The sequence below is a fragment of the Styela clava genome, chromosome 13 (assembly GCF_964204865.1).
Source record: "Styela clava chromosome 13, kaStyClav1.hap1.2, whole genome shotgun sequence".
NCBI lineage: Eukaryota > Metazoa > Chordata > Ascidiacea > Stolidobranchia > Styelidae > Styela > Styela clava.
In genome coordinates, this window is record NC_135262.1 from 3,987,198 (window position 1) to 3,999,172 (window position 11,975).

The window sequence follows — 11,975 nt, forward strand, 5'->3', positions numbered from 1 at the left end:
AGATAACATAATGAATTATTTCCTAATCATACATATTTAAAGCAGTACAGTTACTATCTTGTCTGTGGCTTTTACACTATGTTTTAAATCCTACTTTGCATAATATTTATCATTCAAAATGCGCGGAATTTCTGAAGGGAAGAAACAAAGCTGATAGCAGCTTTTTTCGCCACCTTATGCTTAACCCAACATAAATTATTAAAAGCAAACAATTTTCAATTAATTTTGAATATAACAATTTTTGGTTCTTTTGAAGCATGTGCACCAAGAGGGCGCACAACCTGAACCCTATCCTGGTACACATACTATGTTCAGGTTGTGCGCCATCATGGTGTACATACTTCGAAAGCTCCCAATTTTTTGAGTTTGTCACTTTTAAACTATTCAGCACTTACCAGTACTACATATTTATTTCTTCACTCTCTGTAGATATATGTAACACAATTATATTCTCGATGTGTTTTAGTACATACAAGAAATTATACAGGCTATATAATATAGACTTTAGGGAAGCTTAATGTGTCGATGTGACTATTCCGAAATGAGTACAGCGGCTTTGGATGTCAATTGTCTCCAGTGAGAACAGAATTGCTCTACTAAAAGTTTTAAATAATCTATATATGACTTGATACAAGAAACACTGTTTAATTGTGAAAAACGTTTTTCAGCACAGGACCGAGTGATTACAGGTGGCAAATTCTAACACATACCGTCATAGATATATATATATATGAACGTGTTGGAACGTTTTACACACTCAAGTCAATTCAATACCCAAATACGTTGGTAAAATTCTAATCGTGAGGATAGTTTGAAAATATTTCGACATTTTAGTTACTGGAACAATTTAAAATGCAGAGTGGACAGAAAGCTTATGTTTGTCAACACTGTGGAAAAAGTTTTTTGGAAAGCGTTTCTATTCAAATAGTCATTTAAAACAGCTTGAACGAACTCATACCGGAGAAAAGCCATACGCTTGTAAACACTGTGAAAAGCGTTTCTCTTCATTTTCTAATTTAGTAATACATACTCGAACCCATACAGGAGAAAAGCCATACCTTTGTAAGCAATTTGGAAAGAACTTTTCTGTGAATTCAGTCCTTCAACGTCATATTCGAACCCATACAAGAGAAAAGCCACATGCTTGTAAACACTGTGGAAAGCATTTTGGTACAAAGGAAGATTTAAAAACCCACATCCGAACTCACACTGGAGAAAAGCCATATTCTTGTAAACACTGTGGAAGACGTTTTTCTGGAAATTCTGAATCAACTATCCATGTCCGAAGACATACTGGAGAAAAGCCATATAGTTGTGACCACTGTGTCAAGCGTTTCTTAAGCGCCTCCGATTTCAGAAGGCATACTCGAATCCACACTGGAGAAAAACCCTATGATTGCAAATATTGTGAAAAGATTCTCTCAAACACTTCTGATTTGAAAAGGCATATTCGAATTCATACTGGCGAAAAACCGTATGTTTGTGCAATGTGTGGAACCTTTCAAGCAAAATGGACAATTACAAGTACATACGCGGATTCACGCGAAGTAAAAAACAATTGCAAAAATTGTTTAGTCTTTCCTGTATGAAAGGTGCGAAGTTATAATGTACTGTAAATTGTTTAAATTATAACGGGAAACAGCAAAAATGTTGCGGTCTGTTTTGCATGTTGCTGTCTGTTGTCCAAGAATTTTCAATTTACTGAAAAATTTTCGGAACAGTTTTATTAATTATAATATATACCAATACTAAACAAAATACTATATTTTAATCTGCATAAAATGCGATAAAAGTAGAATCGTCAAAAACAAATCGAGTAATATCAGGTCTGTGGTAAGTTCGTTACGATTAAACTTCCAACACAAATCTTTGGACATTTTGAGAATTGAAAATAGTTATTGTGTAGATTTTATCGTCACTTCACTGACACAGCTCAAATGATGGAGCTAGACTATTTAGAAAGCTCCTGTTACGGTTGAACGTACGATTAGTTCAATAAAATATTATAAATTGCGAATTCCACAGTGTTGTAGCGACATTTGGTGTGATACTTACTCTATATGAACTTGTTCAAGCACTATTGGGCCTTTTCAAATAGGAAAGAACGGTATTCGTGTAGTATGTGAAACAAGATGGTGGACACCACAACGTAGTATGTGTACCAGGGTAGGATTAGGCCATCATTTTATTCCAATTTTCCTTATTTCAGTTCTATTACGAGTTCCGGTACTAGCCAAGTGACTCCTGTAGTATTTGTACCTGAAATTATGGGCTAACCCTAACTCGGTCCATATACTACGTACCGGTGTCCGCCATCTTGGTTCACATACTACGGGAGCTCCGAAAGATCAATGGTGAAGAATAGAATAAAATAATCCGATTTGGTAGATTTTTTATGTAGTGTATAATATTTATCCATTTATCATACCCGGACACCCACGGGAGATAAGCCATACGCTTGAAAACACTGTGAGAACAGTTTTTCAAAAATTCCAGCTTCAAAAGCCATATCCGAAATCATACTGGCGATAAGCCACACAGTTCTAAAACCTATGGAAAGTGTACGACGCAGACGGTCGTTTTGAAATTTCATATTCGAATCCATACTGGAGAAAAAGCCGATGAAGGTAAATATTGTGCGAAGTGTACAGTAGCATTTTACATAGACATATTCGAATTCATGCAGACCGTGTGTATCTGCAAGCCAACTGATATTTCTTTGAGATCATAATTTTAAATATTAACCTCCGAATTATTGTCCACTGACTATTTTTGGCATTTGCATCCTTTCCCAAAAATGCAGGTGTTCAATATTATTTGAGGTTCAGTTATAGTCGTGCCGAACAGCGAAAAATACGTTTTCTTGAAATTTGATATGTGGTATAGACAGGCTTTGATTACACACCTCTATACATGTAATTAGTAGTAAATACTGACACTCATTAAGATGCCATTATTTTTATTTGATATATATAGGGCACGAAACAAAATGTCCTAAAAACTTAGTACTGAACGGCCATGATCCGGTTGTGATTATACTTGTTTTGTAAATTGATAAATATAATGAACAATGGGAATTATAGATGTCTCAATATTTTGATATTCGCATATATATATATATGCTTTCGCAATGAATTCTGCAAAATACAACAGCAAATTTGTCCAAAACACCATTCTTACCAAAAGGGAGACAGTCGAAAACTATAAATCCAATCTTTTGCGATATACATAAACAGTCCCAATGACTGTTTCATACAGTATAAAATCTTATGCTTCTTGTGGGTTTTGAGATATGAGAAAAAGTCTATTGCGTTTGAAACAAGGCCGTAAGTCGAAAGCCCGACTTTCCTGATAAGAGAGCGTTCGCGCGCCAGGTGGAAACCCACTTACAGGGTTCAAGCGGTTAATGAACTGTAATTTAAAGACTTCACCAATCATATTAAAGTAAAATCTCAGTGAGTAACACTAATGTCATGTCGCGCACAATACATCAAGATGGCATGATAACCCGATGTAGAAAATTAGTGATCGATTTATCGACAAAATGAGTATCAAGAATACAAGGTAAACTGTTTATATTTTCCAGACTCTAAGATTAATACTTTATAAAGGAGTGAGCAAAATGTCTTTTAAACTAGGAGATTCATGATATGAGTCCGAAACAGGAAGGAACTTTGAAAAAATTGTTATAACATACTGAAATCTGAAGTTCATTTGAGAATTAATTCGCGAAATATTGACTTAAACAATAATATGCTAATCTTCGATGGGTCAAAAATAAAAATTATGATAAAGAATTTTGCCGCAATAATAGCAAATACTCGAGTGACAACTTCAGAACTAGGCACTTTGAGTTCACGGATCATTTTGAGCCCTGTGCCATCGTATATCCGGTTATCGTCAGCGCTGGATCCATATGCAGTCCGACAATTTCGTGTAGTAGTTTAGTAAATTGGGGCGCGATATACTGCTTTATTTGTATACGGTTTTCACAATTCAGGGATAGCTTGTAGAGTGGTTAATCTTCTATACCTGTCTGATATGCCCGTATTTGGGCAAGCCGTGGATCAGTTATTATTGCCATTTTATATCTTGTAACTCTAAATTTGCTTCCGACTCGTTTACCAAATCAGTTAAACGGAAGCCATAGGCGTTCGATAACAGTAGATTCAGATATTTATTTCGTCGTGCTTGAAATATTGTACACACAAAATTAAGCAAACATAATATTGAAAATATAAAATAAACAAACATACAATATTTCCGCAATTGACGCGGGACCGCGAAAGACTATAAAGTAAGTCATCGTGTCAGCGACACCTTGTTTGCTGAGTTGAAATGCAGATGAAATCAAACAAACGTTACTAAATAAAAATTATATCATCATGACTTGGTGAATAAATCCAATTTTGAAAATATAAATTAAATATTGCGCAGTCAAATAGGAACTCACTTTTGCTTTGTAACGTCATGGTCGGTGAGCGTAAATACAACAAGGAGATTGCTTTTTAACACGACGCGATAAAGCGTAGTTAACAACCACAAAACAGGAAAATCGTTTTATGTGTTTACAGTTACAGAAAATCAATGAAATTTAAATTCGACAAAAGAAACATTAATTCAATAGTTGGAATAAGCCACACTACAGAAATTGAGTTGGATAACGCATGCACAATAATAAAAATATTAAGTATATGCTTTTAGATACGGTAATCTATCGTTGCCGACGATAGAGTAACAAGCGTTAAATAAAAATTATGTCATCATGACTTTCTCAGTAAATTCAATTTAGAAAATATAATTTCAACATTGTGCGAGTCAAATAGGGGGGAAATGACTAAAGTAGTCATGTTTTGCATTGTAACGTCACGGTCGGGTGAGCCTAAGTACAACAAAGAAAATTGCTGACTAACATGACGCGATGAAGCATTAGCAACCACGGATATCGTTTTTTAAAAACCATTACATTTTAATTCGGCAAGAGAAATATTATGATATCAATAATTGGAGTAAGCCACACTACAAAAATTGAGATAAGACATATACAATAATGGAAATATTAAGTATATGCTTTTAGATACGGTAACCTACCGTTGCCCCAGTCTGGATTTCATGGACTTTTTGAACGATAAATCGGGCGTGCAATCAGAAGCAAATAAGAATTCCTGGTGTGCAAAACAACTGCGCCCGCGTGCAACTAACTTTGACATTAGATACCTCTCGGCTCTCAATACATCCGCTTAAAATTACCGGTATCGATAAAAAATACGTTAAATCAGAGCAAAAATGGACGTTTGACTTTTGACCCCAAACATTATTTCTACAGTTTGTCGCTAATTTTGAGAGCGTTTGTGCGACTTCGGATACCGGTAGTGTTCAGTACATCCGCGTAAAATTATTGGATAAAAAATACGTTAAACCAGAGCAAAATGGACATACTTTGTCATTAATTTTAGGAGTGTTTTTACCTATAATTAATGGATAAAAAATACGTCAAATTACAGCAAAATGGATGTTTGACTTTTGACCCCAAACATTATTTTTATACTTCGTCACTAATTTTGAGAGTGTTTGTGCGACTTTAGATACCGATACTGTTCAGTACATTCGTGTAAAATTATTATAATATTTTGGCATTTTTAGATTACTGGATTATTGATTTTAAAACCATTTAAACCGATTTACATTGGTGCGAAAGCAACCATTTTCGGCGTGCAAAATTGAATTCGCTCGCGTGTATTTTTGCGGAGCACTAGCGCCCTCGGGCGTGCACCTGCCATGGAATCCAGACTGGCCTATCGTTGCCGGCAGAGTCACGAGCGTTAAATCTGAGTGCCGGTACCGTACTACTGTACTAGTAAGTTTGTGATTTGGGAGGTTCATAATATTGAACATTATACACTAACAGCTATAGAAATAGACATTGAAAATGCTAGTAGCATTGGATAATTATTATTGAAATAGGGACTACATAAAAGCCAACATACCGGTAGACTACCGGCAGCCCACAATATTGAAAACAAAAAAGGTAAACCTGAAAACAGGCAATGAAAAAAAAATAGCATAACAACTGCAGGACTGGGGGAATTACTGACATATATAAGCATCAAGGTAACGATTTTTCAACATTTGTTTAAATAAATTATAATTTTTGCAACGAATTGAAACAGGAAGCGTGTTCCATAATTTTTCACCAATAAATTTGATGGAGTTTTGTGTACGACTTGAGGAATAACGACTAACATAATATGAGCTAATGGCAGAAGATCGAGTAGCATTTGAGTGAATAGTGCTCTGCTTAACAAAATATTTGGTGAAAGCAACAGGCGATTTATTATTATGATGCTGATGCATGCATCTTCAGCACCTCAATTTTATATACATCTGCCATTTTGTATATTTCTGTATTTGCTTGTTATGATATTGGGAATCTAGTTTTGATCTATATCCAGCATCAGTAATAGCACGAATAGCCCTGTTTTGCGTCATTTTGATTCGATGTAATAAGGTTTTAAGTTTTCATGCACTTATTGCGAGAATTGTAATTCGGCTTCCCCAAAAAATTAAGTTTGTCACTTACACCGATACGAAGATAGTAGCTCAAAAGTAACTTATTTCAGTAAAAAAGCGTACTAGATTGCCTGTGACGAGGATGCTCACTTGTGAAATCACTAATAGTTATCGAAGTGTATCATTCGTATGGTTAGGGATGCCACTTTTAGATTCACTAATTTCAATCTTCTCTTTTCCGAATCGAAATCGCACGATTCGAAAAATGAGATCGATATCTCGAAGAAAAACAAACGCCATCGGCGTAAACCAGGGGTCTGCAAACTTTTGTCGCTCGGGGGCCAAAATTAAGGGTTGCAAGTCATTGGCGGGCCCCCAGTTTTTTTTTAAAAAGTTGAAAACCGAACGAATGTGATACTTTTTAAAATAAAAATCAAGCAGTGATACATCTCTCGAATAGAATATGGATTTAATTCCTCGCTGTATCTCAAAAAAGTCCATTTGAATATTTTTGGTGACATTGAACTCTTTGCACTTAACATCAACTTTTCTGCGTTTTGTTGTCATTTGTCTAATTATAACTGAATTATAGGCTCATTAAACTAATACTTGTAAATTATATACTTGTTAGGTTAAAATATAATTTGGTCTACAGTTACACGTGTCCCACAATAAATTTTGTTACGTAAATAATACAATCGTCAAAAAAGCTGTTTTGTCACTATAATTCAGTGAAGCGTCGCGGGCGGATTATATTACTCCGCGGGCCGTAGTTTGCCGACCCTTGGCGTAAACGCTGGTTGAATTGATCCATATCAAATCAATAAAGCAAAACATTTTAACTACGTTTGTATGCTCTCCGTTTAAATATTTTGCGCATCAGAAAACTCATAATACGTGAGTTCTTTCCACGAGTGGCCTAATCCGCCCTTTCGTGGCGATGAATAGGTATTTGTTGTATAATGTACTCATAAACGAATGTAGTTTTATTGAACTGAAGTAAATTGTACTTTTTGGGATTTTATGGCCGATTATATTTGTAACGGCGATGACGAATTCGCAAGATTGCGAAAATACGTAACAAAACTGAATGCAATCCAGCAGATATCATGAATAATTTGAATAATTTGGCTCTTTTTAACGGAGCGAAAATCATGTCTGCGCCCCTAAGTGAAATATTACAGTTGTGTATACTGGTGTGCGGCAACTGGAAGCAGTGCTGTTTCTATGTTTATGACATAACAAGGTGTTCCCTGAGCTTCTTTTATACATATCAATTTCATTAAATTGCCACAGTCCTGATGAAAGTACTGCATGTGTAATGCTCAAAGCTAAACATTGACAAACAACTCAGGATTGATGCGGCTGTTGGTTATTATTAGGGCTGGGAATAGTTAACCGATTTAATTTGGTTAACGGTTATGATTTATTTTAAACGTTAACTGACATCTCAGGTACGAATCATCTTTATACCGTACAATTTCATCAAATATGATTACGTCATCGCAAATTTATCTTTTGCGGCGTTTAATTCAAAAAAATATTAATAACTGTGTGGGTAAGGAATCAATAAATGTTGCCATCCTTGCTACGCATATTTAGCATGTTTGTGGATTCGATTGTCAATTTTTTTCTCCTAAATTTTGATGTAATTAATGTGTGGCTTTTTCCAAACGTGCTCATTCAAGACAAAATAAATAAAAGAAGGATTCTGATCAGGAAAGATTCGATTCTACTTCGAAGTCCTGAAGTGACAACCCCTATCTATGTTACGGAAACTCATCTCGTGTTTTTGTTGATATTTTCAAACAAATAAACGCCAAAAACTTGTACTGTAGTTTCGCAAGAGTAAATTTTTTGTGAGTATAATCGAATGCTTTGTATTTTTCAGACTACTACAGTTAAATGCACGTTCGTTTACTGCGGACTTTAACAAGAGTGTAAACCAATAATCTTTACTTAAATCAAGATTCCAAAGACACGTATGAATAATGATTTACAGTAACGTTTGATAACAGGAGGCACATTCAAATTCATACTGGATAAGGGACATTTATTTCTAAAAGTTGTCGGAAAAGTCAATAGAATACTCAAATACGAATTCATAGTGCAAAACTATTTTTGAACATAAATTTAGCTGCAGATACATTGGCAAATGAATGGAGGACACAAAATCAATGCTTGTGAATAATGTGGAAAATCTTTCCAGCAAAGTCGTTTTTGCAATCCCACATGTCACACATACTGGGGAAAAATCCTACTCTTGTGAACCATGTGAAAAGTGTTTTTCATGGAAATCTAGTCTAAAACGACATAATCGAATTCATACTGGAGCAAAATCCTACGGTGATCGGTCTTACGATTGTAAAGACTGCGGTAAGTGTTTCTCTTCAAGTTCTCACTTAAAAAGACATGTGCGAATTCATACTGGAGAAAAGCCATTTGCTTGCGAGTATTGTGATAAGCGTTTTGCCTCAAATTCTGACATGAAAATCCATATCCGAAGTCATACTGGAGAGTACCCGTACGCTTGTAATCATTGTGGAAAAGGTTTTTCTCAAAGCTCTGATTTGAAAAAACATATTCAAAACCATACTGGTGAAAAGCCCTACTCTTGTGGACTGTGTGGGAAACGTTTTTCGTTAAGAAATCATGTAAAACGACATATCAAAATTCACTCAGGAGAAAAACCACATGAATGTAAATACTGCGGTAAGCGATTTGTTGAAAAATGGAACTTGAAAAAGCATACCCAAACTCATACTGGGGAAAAACCGTATGCTTGTAAATATTGTGGAAGATGTTTTACTAATAATGTTCTGAAAGTCCATGTTAGAATCCATACTGGAGAAAAACCATTCGATTGTGAATACTGTAAAGCGAAATTCTCGAGCTCCTCTTCTTTGAAAAAGCATATTCGGATGCACACTGGAGAAAAACCGTATAAATGTAATTTTTGCGGGAAGTGTTTTGCGGACAGTAGCAATTTAAATGGACATATTCGAATTCATACTGGAGAAAAACCATATGCTTGCATGCATTGTAATAAGCGTTTTGCTGCAAATACTAACTTGAAAAGCCACATCCGAACTCATACTAGTGAGAAACCCCACGCATGTGAATATTGTGGAAAATGTTTCTCTGGAAGCTCTGATTTGAAAACCCATATTCGGACCCTTACAGGAGAAAAGCCATACAATTGTAAATACTGTGAAGCAAAGTTCTCGGACAAATCCGTTTTGAGAAGGCATATTCGAATTCACTCAAAACAACAACATTCAAAACCGCATGAATGTAATTACTGCAGGAAGTGTTTTGCAGCCAGTAGTAGCCTCCGTAGACACATTCGAATTCATACAGACGAAAAACCGTATGTTTGAATTGCAAGTGCATACGCAGACACACTAGAAGTAGAAAATAATTGCAAAGATTGTTAATATTATTTTGAGTATCAAATGAGTTGTAAAGTTATAATGTATTGTGGATCGTTTGAATATAGTGGAACGACGCAGAGATGTTTATGGTCTGTTTTTAATACCAAGAATTTTCAATTTACTGACAGATTTTGGGAGCAGTCGTACTATTTATATTGCATAAACAAAGTACTGTATTTTTTGAATATTTCGAATACTGGGTTTTGAAGGTACAAATCGAATACTCTGATATATCCAAAGAATGTTAATTTCGGTAGTAAGTACTAATGGAGTGCTGTACAAGTGGAAGTAGTCGAAAATCTATGGGATCTGATTTACGTAATTAATAGGGAGGGGAAATACCAATCTGGTTTATTCACTTGGTGAAACACGGCTTCTCGTCCGGCTGGCACTTCACATCAGGTATGGCCGTATGGGATTAAAGAATATCAAATATTATAGAATTCATGGAAAATTTACGATCAAATAAAAGTAATAGCCTTCTGGATAAAAAAATCAGACTTTAACCACTGAAAATTTCAAAGCAATTGGTCCAGTATTCGAAGAGAAAAGCGATCTTTCAATGATAATGACGGAGACAAGAGGGCTACGCCCAAATATATGGACACGTCTGTTCGCAGTACGGTTTACGGTACCGTCAGATCACAGTCTACAAATATATTCACACCAGGAGAAGCAGTACAGTAGGACACAAAATGGCGTCCGCAGAACGTTTATTGACGTCATAGCAAACAAAAACAAATCTCACAGAACTAACAAAAATATTTAAAATGAATAAAAGTAATATCCTTCTGGGGAAAAATTTTATCTTCAACCACTGAAAATTTCAAAGCAATTGGTCCAGTATTCGAAGAAAAAAGCGATTTTTTTAAAAATGAAACGATCGTTATGTCTACTTCGTGTCCAATATACGAAATCCAGGTTGGGCTGTAATTCGGCAAACAATACTGTTGAATGCAGTGTTTTTTTTTCGAAATAAGATTCTGGAATAAAAAAAAAATTGGGACTCGCGGGAATATATAAATAATTAAATTCCGATCAGTTAGTTTGTACAAACATTAGTTTGTATAATAAATAAACCAAAATCCCATCTCGGCGATCTCATGACATCCGCGCTCATATGACATCGTGTTAAATTAGTGACAGAATTAGTTTTACGGTTTATCTTTTTGCAGAATGGGATGCTGGGAATTGGCGGCCAGGATAATCCAGGTAAAAACTAGGCACCTTTCATTTGTCATTACATCTACTGCGGTTACCCCGCCAGTGGTGCCTGGAGTCGTTCTCGCACCACCACGAGCGATACTTGAAACAGCAGGTCGCTTAAACGTACGTAAATGGCCAATTTTTGTTAGTAAATATTGTTCGGCTACCTTTTTTTTGTATTTGTATGATTCTACCCCCTCATAAGTGACTCTGCTTGATAACCATGACCGGTTTAGTACGTCTCAATCCACGCTGAAATACATTATTTATATGTTACCCTACTGTTTGTAACCACTACACATAGATTGTTTGTAGATTGGTCTGGTTTATGTATTATAACCCCAGCATTGACTGACGATAGTTTTGTCTTGCGTTCGTTAACTCGAACTGTCTATCTGTCGATAGCCTTCGGCTGTAGTAAGGAGACGTTTGAAAACACCTTATGAGTTTATTGCAATTCTGACAATATATACAGAAATACAATGTACACACAATTTGATCAAATCTAGTCTGATTAAAACAAAACACGTTGCTGAATATATAGCTTTCTACCAAGCAATTAAAATAGAATAAAGAAACAGATTTTTACATTAACGATTAAAGAATCACGCGTCATTCCGGTTTCTGGTTAGCTTTCGGTTCACTATAATCAAACATTATTAAAAGTGTTTTCTTGAAGTTCATTACTAGCAATTAACTTGTTATTGCCAAGTCACCGTGTTCCTGGTCACGTACTTACTCCAATTATGAGATGTAAAAAATTGTTCTCAAGTGGATAATTTGGTTTTAACAAGATATTTCGAATTTACGTTATTGGAATATTAC

The 11,975-nt window shown here is 35.4% G+C and overlaps 1 protein-coding gene across 1 annotated transcript; it reads left to right on the forward strand.

Annotated features, from left to right (window-relative positions):
- The first annotated feature begins 541 nt into the window (after positions 1–541).
- On the forward strand, positions 542–10,023 carry LOC120333175 (uncharacterized). The gene is made up of 3 exons (XM_078119362.1): positions 542–545; positions 859–1,583; positions 8,676–10,023. Exons 1-3 carry the CDS (start codon positions 542–544, stop codon positions 9,888–9,890), a joined length of 1,944 nt encoding a protein of 647 aa, XP_077975488.1. The 3' UTR covers positions 9,891–10,023.
- The last annotated feature ends 1,952 nt before the right edge of the window (positions 10,024–11,975 follow it).

Bases quoted from the DNA above. Each gene is read 5' to 3' on its own strand.
- LOC120333175 (XM_078119362.1), top strand. The intron at 1,584-8,675 runs GTATGAAAGGTG...AAATGAATGGAG, and splicing joins AAAATTGTTTAGTCTTTCCT to GACACAAAATCAATGCTTGT.